The 23,533-nt window shown below is 43.7% G+C and overlaps 1 protein-coding gene across 1 annotated transcript in view; it reads right to left on the reverse strand.

Moving 5' to 3' along the window:
- HIP1R (huntingtin interacting protein 1 related) overlaps positions 1–23,533 on the reverse strand; it is a 65,244-nt gene that overhangs the window by 31,119 nt on the left and 10,592 nt on the right. Inside the window, exons 2-7 of the mRNA XM_083418177.1 lie at positions 8,105–8,168; positions 7,247–7,389; positions 5,979–6,035; positions 5,268–5,348; positions 3,070–3,146; positions 2,215–2,276 (exon numbers count right to left, since the gene is read on the reverse strand). Of these exons, the coding sequence (XP_083274303.1) occupies positions 2,215–2,276; positions 3,070–3,146; positions 5,268–5,348; positions 5,979–6,035; positions 7,247–7,389; positions 8,105–8,168 (484 nt within the window). The remainder of the gene's footprint in view (positions 1–2,214; positions 2,277–3,069; positions 3,147–5,267; positions 5,349–5,978; positions 6,036–7,246; positions 7,390–8,104; positions 8,169–23,533) is intronic.

A 23,533-nucleotide genomic window follows, 5' to 3' on the forward strand; every position in this document is an offset into this window, starting at 1 on the left:
TATTACTTAGTGTTTGACAATGTACTTACAGGAAACAGGACCTCTTCATCTACTGTTCGACTGCTTCTAAGATTGTGTGTGTGCATATACATATTCTATATCTCCAATCAATTAGTCCTAGACACAACTAAACAGCACAGCAAACAAGTTGGCAGTATATACACCTCTGTATGTGTGTGCCTGTGCATATTTAAATAAAACCAATGACACACACACATGCTTATGTGCATAATACATAAAAATCAAACGGGAAGCTTAACTGAACTTTGCAGCTTATATAAAATGGTGCATGCTTCCACAACTGCTGTAACCAAGTCTAGAAAAACAGAGATGTAAATCTTCTAAATAAATAACCTTCCTTGTTCTGGGGCAGCATGCCTCCAATCGCCAGGTGCCAGGGACAAAACACAGCAGTTGGCATCCTCCTTCACACCCTGCCGCAAGGTTGGATAACGTATTTGGCCAGTGGAGGCTGGTCTGTTATGGCAAACGGAGCCCTATCAACATCAATCTGCACTTAGTCAGTGCTCACCTGCCTGCCTTCTTAGTTGCAAGCGGCTCAGGGGGTGACCTTGATAATATCAGCTTCCTCTTTAGTCTCGGTATTGCCCATGTAGAACTTGGCAGGGAGGAGGGTGGGGAACAAACTAGAATTTGTTGGCTCTGCCTGTGATTGGCTCTGGTTCCTCCTGCTCCATCAGTCCCAAAGAGCACCAGTCACCACTTTATTTGGCAGATGGGGAGGGAAATCTATGGGGGCTTTTGTTTGGAATCCAGCAGGGAGATTCCTAGTTTCTGAAATTGTTAACATCTGAGGTTATAAAAGGCATAGGACAACTGGCCTGTTAAAGGAACCAGTGCGCACCGGAGGACTGTGATTTCCCCGTGACTGAACTGGCAGCTTCAGCTCCTATCACCTTTGTTTACTCAGGTTGCTGCTGGGCAGGACCAAGCACAATCTTCTCAGATTATGAAATCATTAACTAGGAGCACAGACAGCCTTGCCTGGCAACAGAAAGAATACCAGGTCGTTCCAATGACTGAGAGCAGCACAGTCATGACCTGCAACACCCCAAGGCAAGGGCCATTCAATGATCTGCGCCAAGAGAAGCTCTGTGCTCAGAAATGCCACATGTGGAAGTCTGGAATGAGAACACCATTGCCTTGGTTCCTGCAGAAGAGAGGCTTCTGCCTAGTATTATCATAGCAAATAGCTAGAAATAATGCGTCCTGATGGCTAGAAGGAGCTTAAACCTGAGAGTAGTTTCTGAACCTGTCTGAACATAAATGCTGTAGGTTCTGGGCCAACAGAGGACACATCCACTCTTATCTTTGCTCTTTCCAGGCATGGTTCATTATTTAATGCTCCATGTCCAAGCACCTTTTTTTCCCTTTTTTGCTCCAGAGCTTTCCCTATGAAAACCCACTTTTTAAAGCTCAATGGGAGCAAATGTTAAGCTGTGGAAAACCTGAATTGACATTTGCTCCAATTCAGCTTTAAAGAGGGTGTTTTGTGGTAAAAGTTTGGGGCAAAAAGAACACACACACACTTGAGCACAAAGCACTAAAGTGCAGACCTCTATCTAGAAAGAGCAAAGGAAAAAGTTAGCGTGGGTAAGTCCTGAGTTGTACTTTGAGTGATAACAATAGTAATAATGAGAATAATAATAAATTTCTAAAGGAGTATTAACACGTTTGTTGGCTGGTAGTCACAAACCAGCAAAGCCAAGGTGGGGAGAGACCAGCGCTCTGCCTCTGTTTATTGGAGAACTGAAGCGAAGCTGACAAAGAAAGACGTCTGAGGGGTTTTGTTTGAGAGGGAGGGTTCCAAAAGCATGAGTAATTTACACAGGTTGCTGAATTCAGACTGTCTTTGTGCAGAATATGTATTTTGGAATTACACTAGCATCCACAAAATATGCTAAGGGCTGCCAACCTATCAAACAAACAAACAAACAAACAAACAAACAAACAAACAACTAGTCTGTCTTGCTCCTGTACTTTCAGCAGCCGTTTGATCCACAAATAACGCCTATAGCTGTGTTGTGGAAAGCTCTGACTCTCACTTTCTGCAGCTGCTGCTGTTACAATCATAGGAGTAAGCCAGAACTTTTGAGTGGGGGCACTGTTGACAATCCTGGAGCACACACAATTTTATGAACAAAAAGAGAGAAAGAAAGTTGGAAACAAAGGAAGGAACTGAAGTCAGCTTACCTGATTCTGCCAGTTTGAGTTCGCAATCCATGTAATCAAACATCTCAACTGTGAGCTGAAAGCTATAAAAATTTTTTTTTAATGAGACATAAAACAAGGAGCATCAACTGTCAAAATATCCTGCCATTAGCCTGCCTTTTCAGAAATGGTATACCATGTTTTTTAAAATCTTTTGTCTCCTCCAGGTGATGATGGACTCCCATCAGCCCTAGCCAGCATGGCTGAGACACACAAACCTCACAATCCATGGTTTGCCTGTGCATTGGGGAAGACACAAAGTCACAACTTGGAGTCTACACAATGGATAGAGCAAGCCATGGTTTGGCATTACATCTGAATCAACCCGGAGTGATTCCTGGATGTTGCCTACATTTCAGCTGGTAGGCATGGGGGAATCTCTGAAGCATTCCATGGCCAAAAAACACAGCCCCATTCCTGGGCACCTAGACTAAAGGGGAGTGTGAAATGCCAAGAGATAATATTAACTGGGCTGTCCCACAGCTGCAAGAAAGAGGCTTGCCCAACATTCTGGGAGCTGACTGAGAACATAGACAGATCTTGTTGAGTGTAAGAGCAAAACTGTGCCTCTAGTTTTAATCCAGAAAAATGAGAGCACCACAAAATTGTAATCTAGGTTTCGGAAGTTTAGGCAACACTGATCTGGCAGGATCAGTTAATATCGGAACTAGGCAGCCAAGGTGCTACTTGGGCTCCTATCCAAAGCATCTTTAATGAGGTACATTTCACACTTGGGACACTCCATTTGTACCCAGGGAACAAAGGCAGCCATTATGCTTTGTGGAAGATGTCAAGTAACCAGAAAGGTGGGGGACTGGGTGGGCAGGGGAAACTTACATGTTATTCACATCTGTTCCTGCAGCCTTTTCTAGCACTTCGTCAGTCACTTCCAGGCCTGGGGGGAATTCAGGGTGCTTTGGAGGAGAAAAAATAAGAATTGGCATTCATTCACTAGGAGATGGCTGCCTTGCCATAACCAAACCCAAAGAGAGACAAAGAGACACAGAAAGAGTGGAAGACCACCTGCCTTGCTTGCAGAAAGTCCCAGGTTCAATCCCTGGCATCTCCAGGTAGAACTGGAAGAGGACCCTCTCTGAAACCTTCAAGAGCCACAGCCAGTCGCTGTAGACAATACTGTGCTAGATGAACCAAATGATATGACTCACACACTTATCTTTTATCCTGTTCTTTCCAGGCATGGTCTGTGCCTTAAAGCTCCGTGTCTGAGCACTCTTTTCTCTTTTCCTGGAGCTTTCCCTTCAAAAGCCCACTCTTTAAAGCTGAGGTGCAACAAATGGCAATTCAAGTTTTCCCCAGATTGCCATTTGCTTCAATTCAGCTTTAAAGAGCAGGTTAGTGTGGGGAAACCTCCAGAGTAAACAAAAAAGGCACTCAGACACAAGGCTTTAAAACGCACAGAGGAAAGGTAAGTGTAGATAAACCCTTAGTATAAGGCAGCTTTCCTTGTTTTGCCCACATGCCCCCAGTGCATTCACACATTAGGTTAATTCTCATGCCCAGAAAAATATCTTATGATAGGATGTGGTTGTAAGAGTGGACAGTTCAGGGCTACATATTAAATTAAATTTTAAAAAATTATATACTACTTGATTGTAGTAAAACATCTATGCAGTTTATAATAAATATTTAGGTAAAGGTAAAGGTACCCCTGCCCGTACGGGCCAGTCTTGACAGACTCTAGGGTTGTGCGCCCATCTCACTCAAAGAGGCCAAGGGCCAGCGCTGTCCGGAGACACTTCCGGGTCACGTGTCCAGCGTGACATCGCTGCTCTGGCGAGCCAGAGCCGCACACGGAAACGCCGTTTACCTTCCCGCTAGTAAGCGGTCCCTATTTATCTACTTGCACTTAGGGGTGCTTTCGAACTGCTAGGTTGGCAGGCGCTGGGACCGAACAACGGGAGCACACCCCGCCGCGGGGATTCGAACTGCCGACCTTTCGATCAGCAAGTCCTAGGCACTGAGGCTTTTACCCACAGCGCCACCCGCGTCCCATAATAAATATTTAAATTTTCAATAAAAAGATGTTAAAATCAATTAAGAACATTTAACATTTAAAATTAATTAACATTAAAATGGATTAAAGCATGCTGACATCTACATGTCTGGATAGGAGTAGGATAGGGTTCCTAAACAAAAAGAATAGTGAAAAGAATACAGCAAAGGCACCTGCCTGGTGTCAACAGGCAGGGAGTTCCGAAGTGTAGGTGCAGTCTTACTAAAATATTTTCTTACAACTGTGGAATGAGTATTATGTAGTTACCTATAACATGAACTAAACAATGTGATTCAGCCAAAACATTGAAAACACTGCTTCTCTCCAGAAAGGTAATGGGGTGGAGGCCAGGGCTAAGGTGCCATCTGGCAGGGCAATGGCTAGAAATGGTAAGTGGAATGCTGAGCTGAGCTAGGCAGAATCTCAAGTTTACCAGATTTTCAGTACTAGTTACCTAACCCAACACAGTTTAGAGCCCCTCCAGACATCCTTTTCATTGAGCATTCAAGCTGCATCTGAAGAAAAGATGCTTCATCTCTAAAGAAGTACATATCCTGTAATTTCCTGCAAAAGTTGTGCTTACAGCAATAATGTGGTATCATTGGGGAAGCATCACAGAACTACTAACAAAGCAAAATAAATCTACTACTAATGCACTATTATTCTGTCAATAACATGTTTGCCGAGTACGTCCACAATGAAACACCAGTCTGGAGGGACCCTAAGCAGAATCCCAGCTGGGAGACAACCACAGTTTAAGGCAGGTCAGCATGCCTTCCAACCCTCGTAAGTCAGACTAATTTCCTTGTGGAGGTCCACTGCAGACAGCTACAATAATCTTTCCTGCTTGACAGGAGGGAGAAACAGGCAGTGGGAGGGAACTCCCATAATGCCCCTGCTGGGATGCAGCTCTTGGGGTTGAAACTAGATGAGCCCCTTCCCACAAACTGGAGAGTAGCAACCCTACAGAAAAGACCACTGAGAAGATAAGGTGTGCAGGAACTGCATAAACAGAAATTACCTTTAGATGGAAGGAGATTTTGGTGAGCAAAAGTTTGGTATAAATGTTTACGAGCTGGCCGTATCGATCATGTAGGTGGCCCTAACAAGGAAAAATAAACGTTTCATTAAAAGGGATGGGGGGGGGGAGAGTCAGGTTTATTTGTTTATTTTTACATTTATATCCCACCTTTTCTCCAAGGAGCTCAGGGTTGCTGTACACAGTTCTCCCCACCCAACAACAACCTTGAAGTGAAGCTGAAAGATGGTGGCGGGCCAAAGGTGACCCAGTGAGCTTTGTTGCTGTGTGACAACTTTGAACCCTGGTACCTCCCAAGTTCTAATCTAGCAATCTAAGCAATACACCACATTGGCTCTCTAACTCCACTGGCTTAGATCAGCAATTGATAGCCTCAAAACAAAATCTGTCTCTTGGGAAATGACATTTACCCCGCTCCCCTTGGAAACGTTAAAAGCCATGATAAGACTATAGATCAGCAGCACCTGGTCTTTGGAGAAAGATGGAAGGCAGCCTTGTGCCGCCGACGCCCCCCCCCCCCCCGCCAATTCCACACTTCCAGTTCAAAATAACCCCCAACAGGGCAGACCAGGCATAGTTGCTGACCAGGGATCTTTGTTCTATATCCAGGACAACATTTGAAGAAAGTGTTCTCAATCCAGTATAAAATTCAAAGTTGGAGCATCCAGCTGGAAGCACATTTCTGGAACTCACCCAGAGGTCTCCAGTTTCTCGGATGTTACTTCGATATCGCTGACAATCTTGAAGAACCTAGAGAAGACAGTGTGTGAAGAAAACTTAGGAGCACAAGAAAATTGGCCACATCAGAAATTCAGGACCTGTTTTCCAAAGGATATTATACTGATCCCTGTCTATTCTTCTATAAAAGGTCCACCAGGCTTAATTAATTAATTTTTATTTTTTACAAGATTTATAGAACACTTAATAAAAAAAATCTAAGCAGTTTACATGAAATAGAATATTCATTAAAAATAGCAAAACAGACTTTAAAAACAGTAGATTAAATAACATTATCAAAATACAGTAAAAATTTTCAAAATCTGTTTATTTTGAAAATGAATGTACATGATGAAATTACATGTCTGAGTAGGCTAAACAAAAGCAAAAAGGTTTTAGCAGGCATTGGAAACACTACAGCAAAGGCACCTGCCTAATACCTACAGGCAACCGAAAGGGTTAGAGAGATGTGGAACAGGAATTAGACTGTATCATACAACCCAGAGGATGGAAAACTGCTTTAGGGACCACAAAGAATGTTTCTTTAGGTTTGAAACTGAGATTGACCCAGCAAAAATTGTTTCATGTATACAAAACTCTACAAGGCCTTTGTAAGAAGGCAACACCTCCTACAGATAGATGTTGGAGGTATAATGCAGAAAAGGTCTAATTGGGGCACATGATATGGACTTCTCCAATGCTCTAGTCTTCAGCATCTGAAGTTGTTGTCTGTATCAATTTAGTGCTGGCAATATTCTTGATATTTGCAGATGTATGTACTTTTAAATTATATTCCCATAGTACAGGGACTAACAGCAGAACAAAAAAAAGAGGATTTTGCGAGCCTTTATGAACTTATACTTCGAGCCTGAAGGATTATGTATTATGCAGTGGTCTGGCTGCATCTGAACATGTTTCCTAAAAGCACCCACCTCATGTGGAATCCTGTTTGGACATCTGGAGGGCTGATCTCGACATATACACTTAAATAACATATACACTTAACAAGCTTAAGGGCAGTGACAGGTGATAATAATTGACAGTGGTTGCAAAATCCAGCTTTTCTTGTCACACCATCAAGCTATTGGGGTGAATAATTTCTGGACATAGTTTCTGTTGTTTTCTCGATCACAGTGTACACACTGTCTCACCTAGAATGTGTACAGTTTAAAGTATATTGCCTCTTTTCTTCCGTCAAAGGTCTTTTTCACACTGGTTGAATGGCAGGAGGCCAGCAAACTTACATTTGGATGCCCATCGCGGAGGACTTTGTGGAGAACGTGGCAAAACTTCCAACTGAGGATGGCGCTGCTGGGCAAAGGGAGACCAATTGCGTATGACCAAAAAGTAAATGCTCCTTTCTCATGATGAGTCCCCAGAATAATTCCTTCATGGGAGTTAAGGGCAGTTTGAAATTCAAGGTGTTTAAGGGGGCAGGGAGGAAGGACAACGAAACACGGCCAGCCTCCTAAGAGACTTTCCCACCACCAACAATGGAAAAACAGCCGCAGAAGCACTTAGAAACATTTAAGCGTTGAAGAGAAGGTGGGGTATAAATGTAATAAATAAGTAATATTTATCTTAATTTCTACCACAGCTTTTGAGTCACTGCTCTGAACATCACCAAATCAATGAAGGATTGTCTTCTAAATAAAGAACATCATAAGTAATCCTGTATTCTGTATTCACCAAAATTTGATAGAAATATGTTTGTTTTCAACAGGTTTTATGGATTTGATTTTTAGCATTGCTGAGTTTTCCTCTTGTGATACACTCTTTGGTTTACCTCATCTTCTGATATGTAAGTGGAAAAAACTCACAGCAAATGGCACCCAGAACATGAGGCATTACATATTACAGAGGAAGAGGAGGAAATGAGACACTGGTCTGTCATTTTTGGAAGTTACTCTGTAAACCACCAGATAGTATATTCGTTACTGAATGTGTACTTTATTAAATGTCTACTTTAATAAATTTGTACTTAAGTGTACTTTACGAAATTTAATACTTTATTAAATTAGTGTTATTATTAAATAGCACTAATAACAAATTTAACTTAAGGAAGCCAAGCGAACAAGTGACGTGGTCGGAAAAAAGGATACTGCGGGCATGTTTCTCTTTGACTGGTGCTTCCAGAGTGTTGATTGCTTTGCTGATGCTCATAGCCTGGGAAGGGGAGAGAAAGCCAGTATTAAGAATAGCACCGATGTTTACATTTCTAGCAAATGCAATGATAAGTTATATGGAATCTAATTATCAACTAGTAACAATGACAATAACACTATGACTAAGTGCACAATCCCACAGGATTCCTACATTTAAAATAAAACGTATAAATGGCTTTTTGGTGACAGTACTCATTGGTACAGAGTCCTGACACCTTTCATCAGCTGCGCATGGCAGCCATTTTGTGCTAGTACACAAGCCTCTTATCAATATATAAGTACCGGGAGCTCATTTTTTACCACAAAAAGCACTGGATATATCAAAATTGTCAGTAAGCCACCCCAATAAATCAGGGGTGGGAAACGTAAAGTGTTTCTTGACTCCAATCCCTGTCAGCTCCAGCCAGGATAGCCAATATGCAAGGATGATGGGAGAGGTAGCCCAACAACCACCAGAAATGAATTTCATGGCGATACTGTCACAACTAGACAGGTAGGGATGACCAATCTTCCAGTGAGGCTTATCTGCTGTTACTGATCATCTATCTGAGGTATGCCCAAGAATGTTCTGAGGAACCCCAGAGAGTGTGAAGCCCACTGAGCTTGATGATCACACCACACTCCCCAACATCCTGTTTCCAGCACTAGGCAGCCACTTCTTGTACTTCTGTGAGCCCCTGAGCAAGGTTTGGGGACAAAAAGGTCCTTCTCCAGCTCTTGGGTGACAAATTGCCTTTCAATTGGAGCCCGCTGATGAAAGAGAACACCCATACACACTATTTTCACTCTCACACTGTACGAATCTTAGTTTCTCATGTCAATGTTTCGATGTGTGAATTTTGAATCGAAATACTTATCCTGGCTGAACTGGAAAATCAGGCAGCAGTTATGTTTGTGAATTTAACCCAAGGAAATACAAGAACAGATGGAGCTTTTTGATAAGACTTGGGGTGGGGGGAGGCTGCACCATTCAGAATAGTTAAGCATGAATTCAATGGTCCTGTGCTCAAAATATTCCCATTTTTGAATTAGAAGAAAAAATACACCCAAGCATATTTGCCATTCTGTCATAATGGTTAGCATGTTGGGCTTGGACCCAAATTCAAATTTTAGCTCCATCACAAATCTTGATTTAAGTGACATTAGAGCCACTCACTCTCCTTCTAAATTAATCCCACAGGGTTGCTGCAAGAAAAATGAGATATTCCCACATACATTGGTTATATCTCCCTGGGGAAAAGGGCAGGATACACGACACACAAAAATAATTCTTCGCACTGCAAAGGTTAACATGGGACTTTAAAAAATCTTATTCCGGTAAATGACATCCAGGGAAAATACCTCAGAGCAGAATAAATGTAACTCTTCCCTCTATTTTTTTTTTAAAAAATAGCTTTCTGCTTGCAGAGAAAACTGTAATGCTCAAAGTATACATGGACACAGAATCAAGGAGATGCCTTGACTCTCAAAGGGTTGCAGTCTATATGAAAACATTTGCATTTACAAGAATGAAAGCTGGCATCTGCTCCTGGGTACTAGTCAAAATGGCCGAGTACCACCCCCAGCCTAAGGCCTTTTGCGGGGGAAAGGCAGGCAAGGGCTCCTGAGCTCATGTCCTGCTTGGCCACAGTAGAAAACGGGATGCTGGGCTCTAGATGAGCCTTTAAGTCTGATCCAGCAGGGCTCCTTCTGTATTCTATTGCTGAGCAACACCAGAACATCTCTTTTTTTAAAAAAAAAAACCTCTACTAGTCTCAAAACCACACACTTGGTGACAAGATTTGTGGCCGCAATTCAGGAAACATTTCTAACAAAGATCTGTGTGCCAAAAATACTCTTTCAAGCTGGTCTCATAGGGTGCATCCCCCACCGAGACAGAATTACCACCCGAGCCATGTTCATCAGGGCAGATTTTTACCTAACCGGTCATTAAAGCATCTTCAGAATCCCCCTGCCTCTGGGAGTGGAGTGGGGATAAAACACTGAACGGTAGAGCAAGCGATGTTCTCACAGCAAAATGAGAACATTTTGCTTCACATCTCTAGTTCTACAAATGCTAGAAACTTTGGTTAAATGAAAGCAGAGGATTTTGAGATTATGTTCATCTGGCATGTGGGACTGCTGCCCCCTCCCCATTATCTCACACAGACACACAAAATGTCTCACTCCATTCTAAGCACCACTGCAAGTGACATTTTATTTATTTATGAAAACACTGAGATAAATTGAGATCAACCACAGATACCCTTTCTTTCTATCCCTTCAGGTATTAACAGGGTGACAATGAGCCAGGAAGCCTTTTCTGGGCTGGCACCCTCTGCCTAAGGAACTCCCTGCCCTGAGAGAGTCATATGGCTCTATCACTGCTTGAGTTTAGACCAAGAGAAGGTGACTGTCCCAACATCATCCAGGAAGATACCTGGCTGGGTGAGGATTGAAACCCAGATTTCTATGGACCACGTCCAAAACATTATCCCTGCATCAGGATATTTTTCCTATTAAGCTCTTTAAAAAAATAATAATATGCAGAATCCTGTTTTCTACAATAAGGACAGGACTCTCACAATATTGTTGCAAAAAGTCGAAGCAGCTGCAGCAGCCATCTTAAAACATTCATGAACCAAGAACAAGACGGGAGTAACTGATACTAGAATATCCTCCCCAGGGTCACTGTAACCTTAAAATTCAGTGTCAACAGTAAGACTACAGGAAAGACTAAAATGTTTGCAGTGGTGGTGTTAGCTTCTAAAAAGGATGCTAAGTAACGATGGGCCATGAAAGAGGTTTATAGAATTTATGCATGCTTTGGGTGGAGAGCATAGCTGTCAACGTTTTCCTTTTTTTAAGGGAAATTCTCTTATTCCGAATAGGATTCCTTGCAAGAAAAGGGAAAAGTTGACAGCTATGGTGGAGAGAATTTATTCTTCTTCTCTCTCATTACACTACAACTTGAGGTCATCCAAATAAGCTGAATGGCATGAGATTCGGGGCAGCCATCTTCACACAGCATGTGATTAATTTACAGAATTCGCTGTCGGCACACATCCTGAGATATTTAAAAGGTGCAATTCAGCCATCCGATTTTGGATGAGCATTTATCTGAAAGCTCTCCAAAAACGATTGCCTTCTGTGGACGTTTCTCCGTCACTGGCCGGACTAGGCAGAGGGGCTCCCTTTCAATCGCTCCAGGCCTGACCTCGTTTCATACAGAAGTCCATTGTCGCACCAATTCATTTAGATTCCAAGAACTAGCCCTGCAGCTGAACTGTATAAATGAATGAAGATGTCTCTTTGGAGAGCTATATATGACTAATTGTCCTGTCTTCTTAACCTGCAACATTTCCACAGGTCAGTAGCAAAAAAAAAGCATTATATATCCATTCCTGACAGAGTCTTCTTAGACACGCTCTTACACATTGTTAGTGCAAACTGCCATTTGTTGCTCTGGTTGTCAAAGCAGAGCGAGGGAGAGTGAATTCTTGGCTTGACTTGACATAAACTTCTGTCATGGCGCTCATTATTAATATCTTGTCTATTAAGTAGAGTTAGAACAAGGTTTGTGGGGAAACTTCTGGAACACTCTGTTTCCACATTCAGAGCGAATTTGAATTCTTAGAAGTTTGACATACAATTATTTCCTCGCCAGAGTGATATTTCAACATTATTTATTGCCTCGTGGATCAATAAGGGTGAATGCCAATATTCACCCTTTCATACATTCAATAAGTGTGAGAGGGGAGCTGTGGCAGCACCCCAACCGCCCCCACCTCTCGGCACTCATCTTTAAATGACTGCAGGGTTCTCGCCACAGGATCATAAACCCTGGAAAAGTAGGTTCCCCAATTGTGTGGCGAAAGCCCTGCATTACACTCCTTCTCACGGGAATCCTGTTCATACCTGGCATGGGGAACCAGAAGCAACTGTGGCCCCCGAAGTATCTTTATCTGGCCCCTTGGACTCTTCCCCCCCTTCTCTGGCCATGCCTCTTACCAGCCCTGCTTCACACCCTCCCTGACTGTTTGTGCCTGCCTGGAATGTGTCCTTGAACAACAGGAATGTCGCTTGCTTGCTTGAATGGATGGAGGACCAAGGGCGTGGGGGTCCTGAGTAGAAACTGGCAGACTGAACAAAATGCAAAATTCACACCTGCTGCTCTGCTCACTTTTGCCTCTGCCCCACCCACCGCTGGCATGTGGCCCCTCAGAAGGTTCTCTGGAAGGGATTGTGGCCCTCAGGTGAAAAAAAAGTCCCCCACTTTCAATATATACCATCAAAATGAACACGTGGGGGGGGCGTAGGGATTGCTGCTGTAATCCTGTTGCAGACCCAGACGTGCTCACCGAATGTAAGAATGGGGCAATGGGTGTAACATCACAGCAGAGCCAGTGCCTCAGCTGGGCCAGGACCCCTCCTTCCACCATCTTGGGCCTAGAAAGGGCCAGCTACTTTGCTTAGGGAAATTTAGCGACTGCTTATTTGTTTTATAAGGTGCGCCTCTAGGTTTGAGGTAGCAAATATGTAGAAAGCATAGCAAAACTTTGAACAATACTTGGAAAAGTTGACCATTTGTTTTCAAAACTTATCATGCTTCCTTAATAATAAAAAAATGCAAATAATAATAATAAAACTCAGAAGAAAATCAAAGGCAGGTAACACTGTAAAAACAAGAAGCAATTCATAAGCCAAACTACTGGCATAAAAATAAAGACAAACAATGGTTACAGCCATCTGAATTAAAACATCTACATACCAGAAATATTAAATCAATGAACTGGAATCTCCTCAAAGATTTGTGCAAGAGCGAGGAGGTAGAGATTAATCTGACCACGTTAAATGAGAGTGTTTTAACTTTTTTTAAAAAAATGTTATGCAAATTGAAGATAGGTTAGTCTCAGCCAACACAATGAAAAACCGAAACAGTATTTACACAGCCTATGATAAAAAACGCCCACAAGGGCAACTCCCCACCTACAGATTCAGGGCAAAGTTGTGACGGTTAATTTAAGCAAGCTCCTTCCGCCTTTGATCTCTGGCACCTTCTCATTAAGCTGTCATTTTACCAGGAACTCGATTTCAGAATCCAAAGCATTTCCTCAGCTAACCACTCCTCTACAACGTCACCACCGCATCCTGCCTGTGACAGAGTTTTACCTAAGCAAGGTGGGCCCAGCACACATAAAACTCCCTCTCTCTCACTTCTATGTGATATTAAATTCTTAACAAGGCACTCTGCTAAGAAATTACGCTTTAAAGAGGCTAGCAAGATTGTCAGCCTTGTGCAACTCAAAGCAGTTGGCACAACCTCTTAAGCAGGGTCAACTTCAATGGTCCCTTGGAAAAATAATAACAACAATACAGTAACAGAATTTAACAGGACATGGTAACCTTCTGCCAGACTCAAGGGCTCATCCACACTTCCCCATGTCCCATGAGTGGTTTTCTGCTTGTCCCATTCCTTATAGGCACAGGTCCAAGTGGTTTTGCCGTGGTTTTCTGATTGAGAGGGCAAGTGGAAGTCTGGATGAGCCCTCAAACACTGGCAGAGAAACCTGCTGGTCTACCAACAACCATCCCAACCCAGCCAAGTCTAGAAGAAGCAAGCAATGGGTGCCAGTCCCTTGAAGATTGCACACTGCCAATTTGGTATCTTCTGGGTTGAAGGACCACACCTGTGTGTTATGGTGCAGACATGGTGCCCACTCTTCAAGCAGCTGAACAATATTTTATAAATATCGTTCCAGTTGCTGTGAAGCATGGGTGGAGAACCGTTTTGGCATGGAAAGCCAGGTTATTATCTGACCCCACCCCACATAGGTAAACTCTGACAGGTGGGTGAGATGACCCACCTGTCAATCACCTGGTTATCCTGCCCACCTATCAAAGTCCCTTTCCAAGCAGAGCACTGGGCACAGGGCTAGCAAATCTGCTTTCTTCGGGGATCAGCTACATGATGAAGTTCCCATGCAGAACTGGGTCAAGCAGGCAACCCAGTAGGGTTAGCTCGCTGCCCATCAGCCAATAAATAAAACATTAATTCTGCTGTGGCTGAGTTTCTTCTGCTCCTCTCTTTCAAAATTGTATGTTCATATTCTTTCATACTGATTATAAATTGGGTTTGTTTGTTTTTAAAATATCACCCACCCTGGACTTTGTGGTGAAGAGCGTGTAAGAAATACCTGAAATAAATAAAATTTGGATCCATTTATTTTTGGAGCTTTTTATAATGTTGGGTTTTTTCATTTTAATACTTGGTGAGCCACTCTGGGAACGGTCGCACTCTGGGAAAGGTAGGATATAAATCTTTAAAACAAATAAAATAAAACAGGGAAAACACTGCTGATAGGATAGGGCAGCTGTAAATGTTTGCAAAGCAGTTTGAAGAACGAGAGGACTGTAGAAATGCTAATTTTTAAATGAATTTTCAGTATCAAGTTGAGTTCTCTTTCATGGACTTCCCAGTTCACCCAGACAGAACACCTGACCTTCACTCCTTTTCAGCAATATATGTAAATACGTTACTCACTGATACCAGCACATTCCCAGAGCCAGTGAAATTGGGTGGCTGAAGGAGATGACCCAAGATGATGTTAATTAGCATTCACCGCCCACAGAAACCGAAATTATAGAACACTGAAATTCAATCCAGGACAAATCTACCACAGACCATTAGTCATTAGTCACTTTCCTCATAAATGCGACCCAAAGCATCTTACACAATAAAGCACAAAAACGAGCTGCAACAAACACAACCAATAAAACTTTAACCATCTATACAAGCTACAGCAACTAACAAGAACCCAGAAATTCAGGGTCAGTTTACCCCTGTTGCAATTCAGCCATAAAACTCACTGGGGGACTTTAGGCTAGTCACGGTCTCTCAAGCCTAACCTACCTCACAAGGCTGTCATGAGGATAAAAATGGAGATTGGGGAGAACCATGCACATATCTTGAGAGAAAGGTAGAATATAAATGTAGTAATCATAATGGGTAACTATCATAGTCTGCCTTCATAAAGATTATGGAGACATCAAGATGTCCAACATCTGGACACAGAAGTTCTGGATTCAACAAATACAGTGGTACCTCGGGTTACATACGCTTCAGGTTACATACGCTTCAGGTTACAGACTCCGCTAACCCAGAAATAGTGCTTCAGGTTAAGAACTTTGCTTCAGGATGAGAACAGAAATCGTGCTCTGGCGGTGCGGCGGCAGCGGGAGGCCCCATTAGCTAAAGTGGTGCTTCAGGTTAAGAACAGTTTCAGGTTAAGAACGGACCTCCAGAAGTACTTAACCCGAGGTACCACTGTATTTGAAACCCTTTTAACAGCATATACTGTGTGTGGAAGAGTGACCTGGTTAATTTTGGGGGAGGAACCAAACAGCTCATTTGTAGGGCACATGCAATGACAACCCTGCCCTGTGGAACTCCCTGCCAGTAGAGGTTCAATAGGAACTGTCCCTGCCTTCTTTCACACGCCTTCTGAAAACTGCACTGTTTAGACAGGCCTTCACAATGTGATTTTTTCTTTAAATCAAGCAGTTAATCTCTTTGTTACAGTCAATTATCAGTGTTCAAAATAAATACTGTATATAAGTATCATGCTTAGCACTGGAGGAAGCAAATGCTATGTTTTTAAAAAATAAAATTTAAAGCCCACTAAAAATCTATATAAAATAGGAATCCCATGCATTTCCGTTTTTTCATTCTATTAGGAACCCCTCAATACCTTCACAAACCTACAATTGGCAGTGCTCTGCATTTTGATCCAAGCTGCAAATAAACAGAGTCAGTTATAGGGTGCACAAATGCAAGCATAGATAGCCTTGGAAAAATAAGAACTGCCTACACCAGTGATCTTTTTCCACCTCGGAGTAATATGTACTAGATTTGTTGCCTAGTGTGGGATATCTTAAGTGGCAGCTGTTGAACCACACGGCAGCAGGTGACGTAATGCAAGCCAGGGGGAGTAGATGGCCAGACAGCACAGGGCGGGTCTGAACAGCACTCCCTCTTAATGGATCTAGCAGCATGCTTGCCATTCCACCACTTGCAAACCCAGTGGCGTAGCGTGGGTTGTCAGCACCCAGGGCAAGGCAAGTAATTTGCGCCCCCTAACCTGGGGCAAGGCAAGTAATTTGCGCCCCCCCCCCGCTGCACTGTCCCTCCCCCAGATAGTCCCTCTCTCTCTCTCCACACCGCACCGCACGCCTGGCACCCTCCCCTCCACAGTGGGCGGCGACCCGGTGGCTCGGATCGGATTCGCACAGCCAGCACTGCAGTGAGAGAGAGTGAGTGAGCCAGGTAGGGGCAGAGAGCTGCGAGTGTGAGCGTGCCCCCCCCCCAGATGTTGCGCCCGGTGCGGCCGGGCCCCCCTGCACCCCCCACGCTACGCCACTGTGCAAACCTATAGACCTATATATTGGGAGGGTTCTCAGGTCAATCCTCAGCATTTCCCTTGCCTCTCTACTGCATCAGTTGGTGAGCCACAGCACAGACCCTCCAAGTGTCCCCATTTTCCAAGGATGCCCCTGATTTAGAGAAGCCGTCTCAGTTTCTGATTTGATGGACCAGTGGGCAAAAGGCAGCTTTCTCTGCTCCTGTGCATCTATGCTCCAGAAACACAGCTGCATTGACTGCCCTCCAGAGCACTCGGCTCTGCCTGTTCATAGAAGGCCATAAGATAAGGCTTACTGTGCAGAAATGAATTGCACCCACTTCATTCTTCCCTGCTTGTGTTGGGACAAAACCAACCACAATCCCTGGCCTTGTGTTCCCTTGAAATCAGGGATTGCGGTTTGTTTAACTCCCCCAAAAACAGTATCTATAGTCAAGGGTTGTTCCTGACTTACCACCTGCAGTTTGTCTGAGAACAAGCAAACAGGTTCAAGGTTCTTGCAGTGATATACATCTTGTGGCACATTCTTCCAGCAAAGATTCAGAAGGCAAACCCTGCTTTTGACTTTCAAGTGCTCTTGAAGACCTTTTTACACCAACAGGTCTTTGTAGCCATTTACCATATTTTTTGCTCTATAAGACTCACTTTTTCCCTCCTAAAAAGTAAGGGGAAATGTGTGTGCATCTTATGGAGCGAATACAGGCTGCGCAGCTATCCCTGAAGCCAGAACAACAAGAGGGATTGCTGCTTTCACTGCGCAGCGATCCCTTTGCTGTTCTGGCTTCTGAGATTCAGAATATTTTTTTTCTTGTTTTCCTCCTCCAAAAACTAGGTGCGTCTTGTGGTCTGATACGTCTTATAGAGCGAAAAATACGGTAATTTTCAGTTTTTTAAAATTAGCTAGTCACTTGATGGTCTGTATTGTTTTTAATGGTGTTTCATGTTTTAATGTTGCACACCACTCTACTTTATGGTATGGCAGTACAAAAATACTTTTATAAATAAAAGGACGCTCCCTGGTTGGAACACAACGCTACACCAGGGATAAGGATGGGGAAGAAATCTGATTCAGTTTGCAATGTAATGTGCAATCCAATGCAATTTGCATTTTCCAAAACAAATTCAAGAACTGGAGCACAACCATCCTTCAATATTTTCAAACTTCAGCAAGGCCATTCCTCAGCCAAGCAATGTGTACAGAACTGCATATTACTGAGGTGAAGTGTGAAAAAAAATGCATATACTTGTTTAAAAGGCATACAAAACTGCATTATATTGGGGAAATTTGCTCTGCAAAAATGTGATTTTAGGAGAAATTCACCCTAAAATGCTGATGAATACTTCTTTCTTTTGTTATGGCAAATTGATGTGGAAATGTGGAGAACTGAACTTCATATTGGAAAAATGAGGAAGTGAGAGAAGCCAAAATAGACAGATTTGCCCTTCCTAGCAGGAATCATCATGGCTTGTTTCCTCCCAGCACAAGTGCAGAAAAGATGCAGTCCACTTTAGGTGTGTTCACAGCAAACCATTAATGTGTGAACTGGGTCATTAAGAAGGCAACACCTTAGGTATAGGCTGTGCAGAGACACACCAGTAAACCTCCTCGCTGAGTGGGTAATTAAAAACAAAAACAAAAAACACTCCCAGCACAGAGACTAGATATACTAATATAGATGCTTCTGTGGAAGGTCTTGCAGTCAGTGCATCTCAGCTGAGGGCAAGTAAGGCAGCCTCCCTCTGCAGACACACGCATGCATGATCCATCATGTTCTCTGTGTAATAAGCAGCATCTGGCAAGCATTTATATTGACCCCTTAAGCTATAGGAGTGAACAGTTTGAAGCTTGATTTAGCACCAAAGAAAAGAAAAACAGAGCAGCCCACCACACCCACTAGTGGGGTGGTGGTGGTGGAGGCCCTGCGCATCTTTCCAGACAGATTACAGCATCAGTTTAAAACCCCACCACCATGTGGCTGGTGACTCAGTTAAAACTAGGCCCTCAGCCACTACCAGGATAGGTCACCGGCCCAGAACAAGGATCTTGAATGAAGATGCTGTTTTTCCCCCTTATGCACTCATCATCAACTTTAAAATTGGGCTCCACATGCATCTCTACTTTTGTTCACGTGATTGTTAAAGCACACACACAAACTGCCTTGCGCATTATTTTCTTTTACCCTTCCCTTCTACACATCTATCTGTCCAGACAACAAATATTCCTGGAGGAGTTTGATCTGCAGCTATCCTGTAGTAAATTTTGAAATTAAACTTACACCAGTGTTTTGCTTTAAAAAAAAGAAAGTAGTAAACTTAAGATCCGTTAACAAACATGTCCTGCTTCAACAGCTAGGCCAGGATAGGCTCCCACAAAGTAAATATAAAAGTATCAAGACCACCTCCCTCCAAAGACACCTACTAATATGAGGTAGTCACAGAGAAAACTGGCATCAAGAAAACTGAAAATCCAGGACATTTTTAGCCTCTCTGTCCATCAGCAGGAGCATGACAGACACCCACACACCCACACACCCCCGGGAGTGTGGCCTCTAAGAGGAAAACAAAGTTGCCAGACCCCTTTTACAATATGGTGTGATACTGAAAAGGCCTCAGTTTTGTGTTAAATTCCATTACAATGGTACCTCGGGTTAAGTACTTAATTCGTTCCAGAGGTCCGTACTTAACCTGAAACTGTTCTTAACCTGAAGCACCACTTTAGCTAATGGAGCCTCCTGCTGCCGCCGTAGCACGATTTCTGTTCTCATCCTGAAGCAAAGTTCTTAACCTGAAGCACTATTTCTGTGTTAGCGGAGTCTGTAACCTGAAGCGTATGTAACCTGAAGCGTATGTAACCTGAGGTACCACTGTATATTGTTGAATAAGTGTGCCAGGAGCGTAACTAAGGTGGTTCAACTGCGACACAAACTGTGCACGGAGTATGCAAATACACTGATCGTTATTAAAGTTACGCTTTGTTTGCTGCTCAGTATCTTTAATGAACAGATTTCCATGACAGCTAGATCAGAGGCTCAGCAAGGGCAGCACGCAAGGCAGAGTAGCGTTGTGCTTATTGTCCCTGCCACCTAACACAACCAGGCCTTCCCAGCCTTTGAAATACTATTGGGAGATGGGATGAAAATTGGGGGCATGCACCTCTGGATAGTAGGAGGGAGGGGTTGTTCATCTGCACAACATCTGAAAAGCAAATATGAAGACTTAGGATTATAGCAGCCTTAAAGTACCACAACTATTTCCAAACTGGCTCCGAATGCTAGGTCTCTCAGCGAGGGAGGAGTGGAAGGAATAGGGAAAGATATACAAAGAGCCCTGGTGGATCAGATCACAATGAAGCACTTCTTCACGCAGAGGTAGCGGTGGCCACTAATAATAATAATAATAATAATAATAATAATAATAAATTTTATTTATATCCCGCTCTCCTCAGCCGAAGCTGGGCTCAGGGTGGCTAACAACAATAAAATAGTGCAACATTCTAAAAGCATTATAAAAATTAATTAAAATCAAATTGATGGCAACCATAAGCTAAAGTTTTGTAAAGATTGCCAAAAGAGGGAGTCAGGCTGGGCCCTGACCAAAGGCCTGGTGGAACAGCTCCGTCTTGCAGGCCCTGCGGAAAGATGTCAAGTCCCGCAGGGCCCTGGTCTCTTGTGACAGAGCGTTCCACCAGATTGGAGCCACAGCCGAGAAAGCCCTGGCTCTAGTTGAGGCCAGCCTAACCTCTCTGTGGCCCGGGACCTTCAGGATGTTTTTATTTGAAGACCGTAAGTTCCTCTGTGGGAGAGGCGGTCCCGTAGGTACGAGGGTCCTAGGCTGTATAGGCCTTATCTAGATGGCTTTAAAAGAATAATGGACACAGTTACAACTATGGTTTTCTATTCTCCTTTTATTAATCAGTGCATCTTTTTACAGCTGTATTTTCAAAAACCAATAAAAACATATATTAATAAAAGAAGACTGGGTGAATTCAGGGCTATTGGTGGCTATCAGCCAAGGTGGCTACGCTCTGCCTTCCGCAGTTGGAGGCTGAACTGCTTCTGAAAACCAGTTGCTCGAAATCCCAGGAGGGCCAAGTGCTCTTACGCTTGAATCCTGCTTGCGGGTTTCCTACAGGCATCTGGTTGGCCACTGTGAGAACAGGATGTGGTAGGGACAATAAGCACAATGCTGGACTGGCCACTGGCCTGATCCAGCAGGCTCTCCTGGTGTAAGCTCAGCTAGCTCCATCCCTGTTTTCCGACCGGATGCTGCCTGGAAGCCCACAAGCGGGGCACAAAAGCCCTCTCCTGCTGTGGCTCCTTGGCAACTGGCCTTCCCTGGCATGCAGCCTCCAAAGACAAACAGAGCAGGCTTCCCTGTGTAGACGAATTTGCTGTTACAGCACCACAGGACACCCCAAAGCTCACTTCGAAAGTCCCCAGCTGAAGGCATACTAGGCAAAGCATTGCATACAAGTCAAGTAGAACACACAAAAGGGGCACTTATATCCAACTAAACTCAAATAAAATCCAAATGAAGTGAGTCAACATGGTGCAGTGGAGGAGTGTTGGATTAGGACCTGGGAGGCCAGGGTTCAAATTGCCACTTAGACAAGCCATGAAGCTCACGGGGTGAATCTGTCTGTCTGTCTGTCTGTGTGTACACACCTAACTTACCTTTCAGTGTTGTTGTGGTAATACAATGCTGGGTGAATAACTATGTACAGTCATACCTAGGGTTACAGACGCTTCAGGTTGCGCGATTTCGGGTTGCACACCGTGCCAAACCCGGAAGTACTGGAACTGGTTACTTCCAGGTTTCAGCGCTTGCGCAGAAGTGCCAAATCGCGACCCGCGCATGCACACATGCGGCGCTGCGGGTTGCGAACTTCCCGCACGGATCACGTTCACAACCCGAGTGTCCACTGTATATAGCTCCTTGGAGGATAGGTGGGATATAAATGTGAAACCAAAAAAAGTATTTGCTGGTGAATGTAAATATGACATCAAATCTAATGTGCACCTTAAATTTTTGCAACATAATTTAGCCAAAAAAAGTGAGCATTAGATTCAAGTAAATATGGTAAATAGGATCTGGGCATTAACCTTCTCATTTGGATAACGATTTGTCCCTTCAGTATCAAAGCTAACAGCCACTTATTCCTCCACGAACACAATCCAGACGCTTGGCCGGTTCTTTAGCAATGTGTTACCCAGGTCCAAGCATCTTGTGCCAGCCCCACTCTCCTTGCCAGCCGGCAGCAGCTTCCGAGATGCCAATGTGTCCGCCCACCCTGCTCTCCCAAGCCAACCCAGGGAAAGGAAGTGACTCAGAAACAGCTCGGAACCACAGTGGCGATGCAGTCACGAAGCAAGGATGTAATTGCTTTGTTTTCAAAACTAAACTGGTATTTCTGGTTCGCAGGTGGCAAACGCATTTAGCCTTCCTGATTGCAAATAAAAGAAAAGGATACTTCCTTCAACGTGACCTCATTTCCTTTCTGATCACCAACTCAAAGTTCAACAGAAAGAATGAGGGTGTAAATAAGTCTGTTTTGTCTTGCTGTTTTTAAAATTTTCCCGCAGTGCCATTCAAACTTTTCCAAGCCGATCCACACCATACTTTTAAAGCCTGGACAGCTCAGTTGGTTGGAGCAAAGTGCCAATAATGCCAAGGTTGCAGGTTCGATCCCCGTCTGGGACAGCTGTATATTCCTGCATTGCAGGGGGTTTGGACTAGATGATCCTCAGGGTCCCTTCCAACTCTACCATTCTATGATTCTATAATCCTGGGATCCGTCAGTTGCTAAGGGTGCTGGGAACTGTATCTATGAGGTGGGAAACTATAGTTCCCATGATTCTTTGACAGAAGTCATATCCTTTAAATGTGTCTGGGGTGTGCTTTAAATGTATGGTGTGGATCTGCCCAAAGCAAGACCAGGCCTCATCACAGCTTTCAGTCAGCCTGAGCATCTACAAGTGAAGGAAGTTGCCTAATGCTAGTTCTGGACGCTTGTCCATCTAGTTGTCTGCTGTCCAATTCTCATGCCAGTGGCTCTCCCAAGAGGGAACCTTTCTCAGAACTGGAGATCCTTTTAGCTGGAGGCAGTAGGGATGGGATAGGATAGGGGACCTTTTGCATGCAACGCCTGTCCTCAGCAGCTGAGCTGCAGCCCCAAATGCAGGAGAGGGAACATGAGGAACTTCAGCTCTTGTTGAACTACAACTTGGCTCAGCGATCTTGCAAGGCTACCCACAAGAATTGGCAAGGCCATCCCTGGGGCTCCCTTTCATGAATATATCTGACTGTTGTAGTTCCCACTTTCATCAGCTTTATGGCTACTGGGGGGTGTATTAACTGGCCTGTTGGTGTCATTTAAGGTTTCATTTTCTGGATGCATTTTAACTGAATCAACAATAATTGGTCATTACTGAACTGTTCCTTTGGTGTTGTAAATTGTATTATAATTTTAATTGTGTGTATTGTGGTTATTGTGGCATTGTTTTGGTCTGTTATTCCATTGTAAACTGCTCCGAGTATAAACTTGGAGAAAATGTGGTAAATAAATTAGCAACAGCAGCTCCCACAAGCCCCTTTAGCCAGCGTGGCCAACGGCCAGGGACATCTGCATCCCCACTTCTGGTTTAAAAAGTAAATTTGTGTCTCCCTGCCCCCACAACACCCAGTCTTCCTGCCGTTAAAACAGGTACAATTAAGACTGACTAGACCTGCAATTATGGAAAACCTAGTTGTGTGCACACACTAAGCGACAGGCACAGAAGGAGAACCAATGAGCAATGCTTAGCTCATAGATACCATTTCCAAATAACGAAACATTGCACAACGTTTGTGGACTAAGAAGCTTGCAAAGAGTACAGAGGTTAACTCACGTGCTGAGTTACATTCTTCAGCAGCTGCGAGTTCTAGTCTTCAGCAGGTTGTTCTAGTTACAAGCACCGGAAACTGCCTC

Source organism: Podarcis tiliguerta (assembly GCF_965153285.1).
Source record: "Podarcis tiliguerta genome assembly, chromosome: 16".
NCBI classification, from domain to species: Eukaryota; Metazoa; Chordata; class Lepidosauria; order Squamata; family Lacertidae; genus Podarcis; species Podarcis tiliguerta.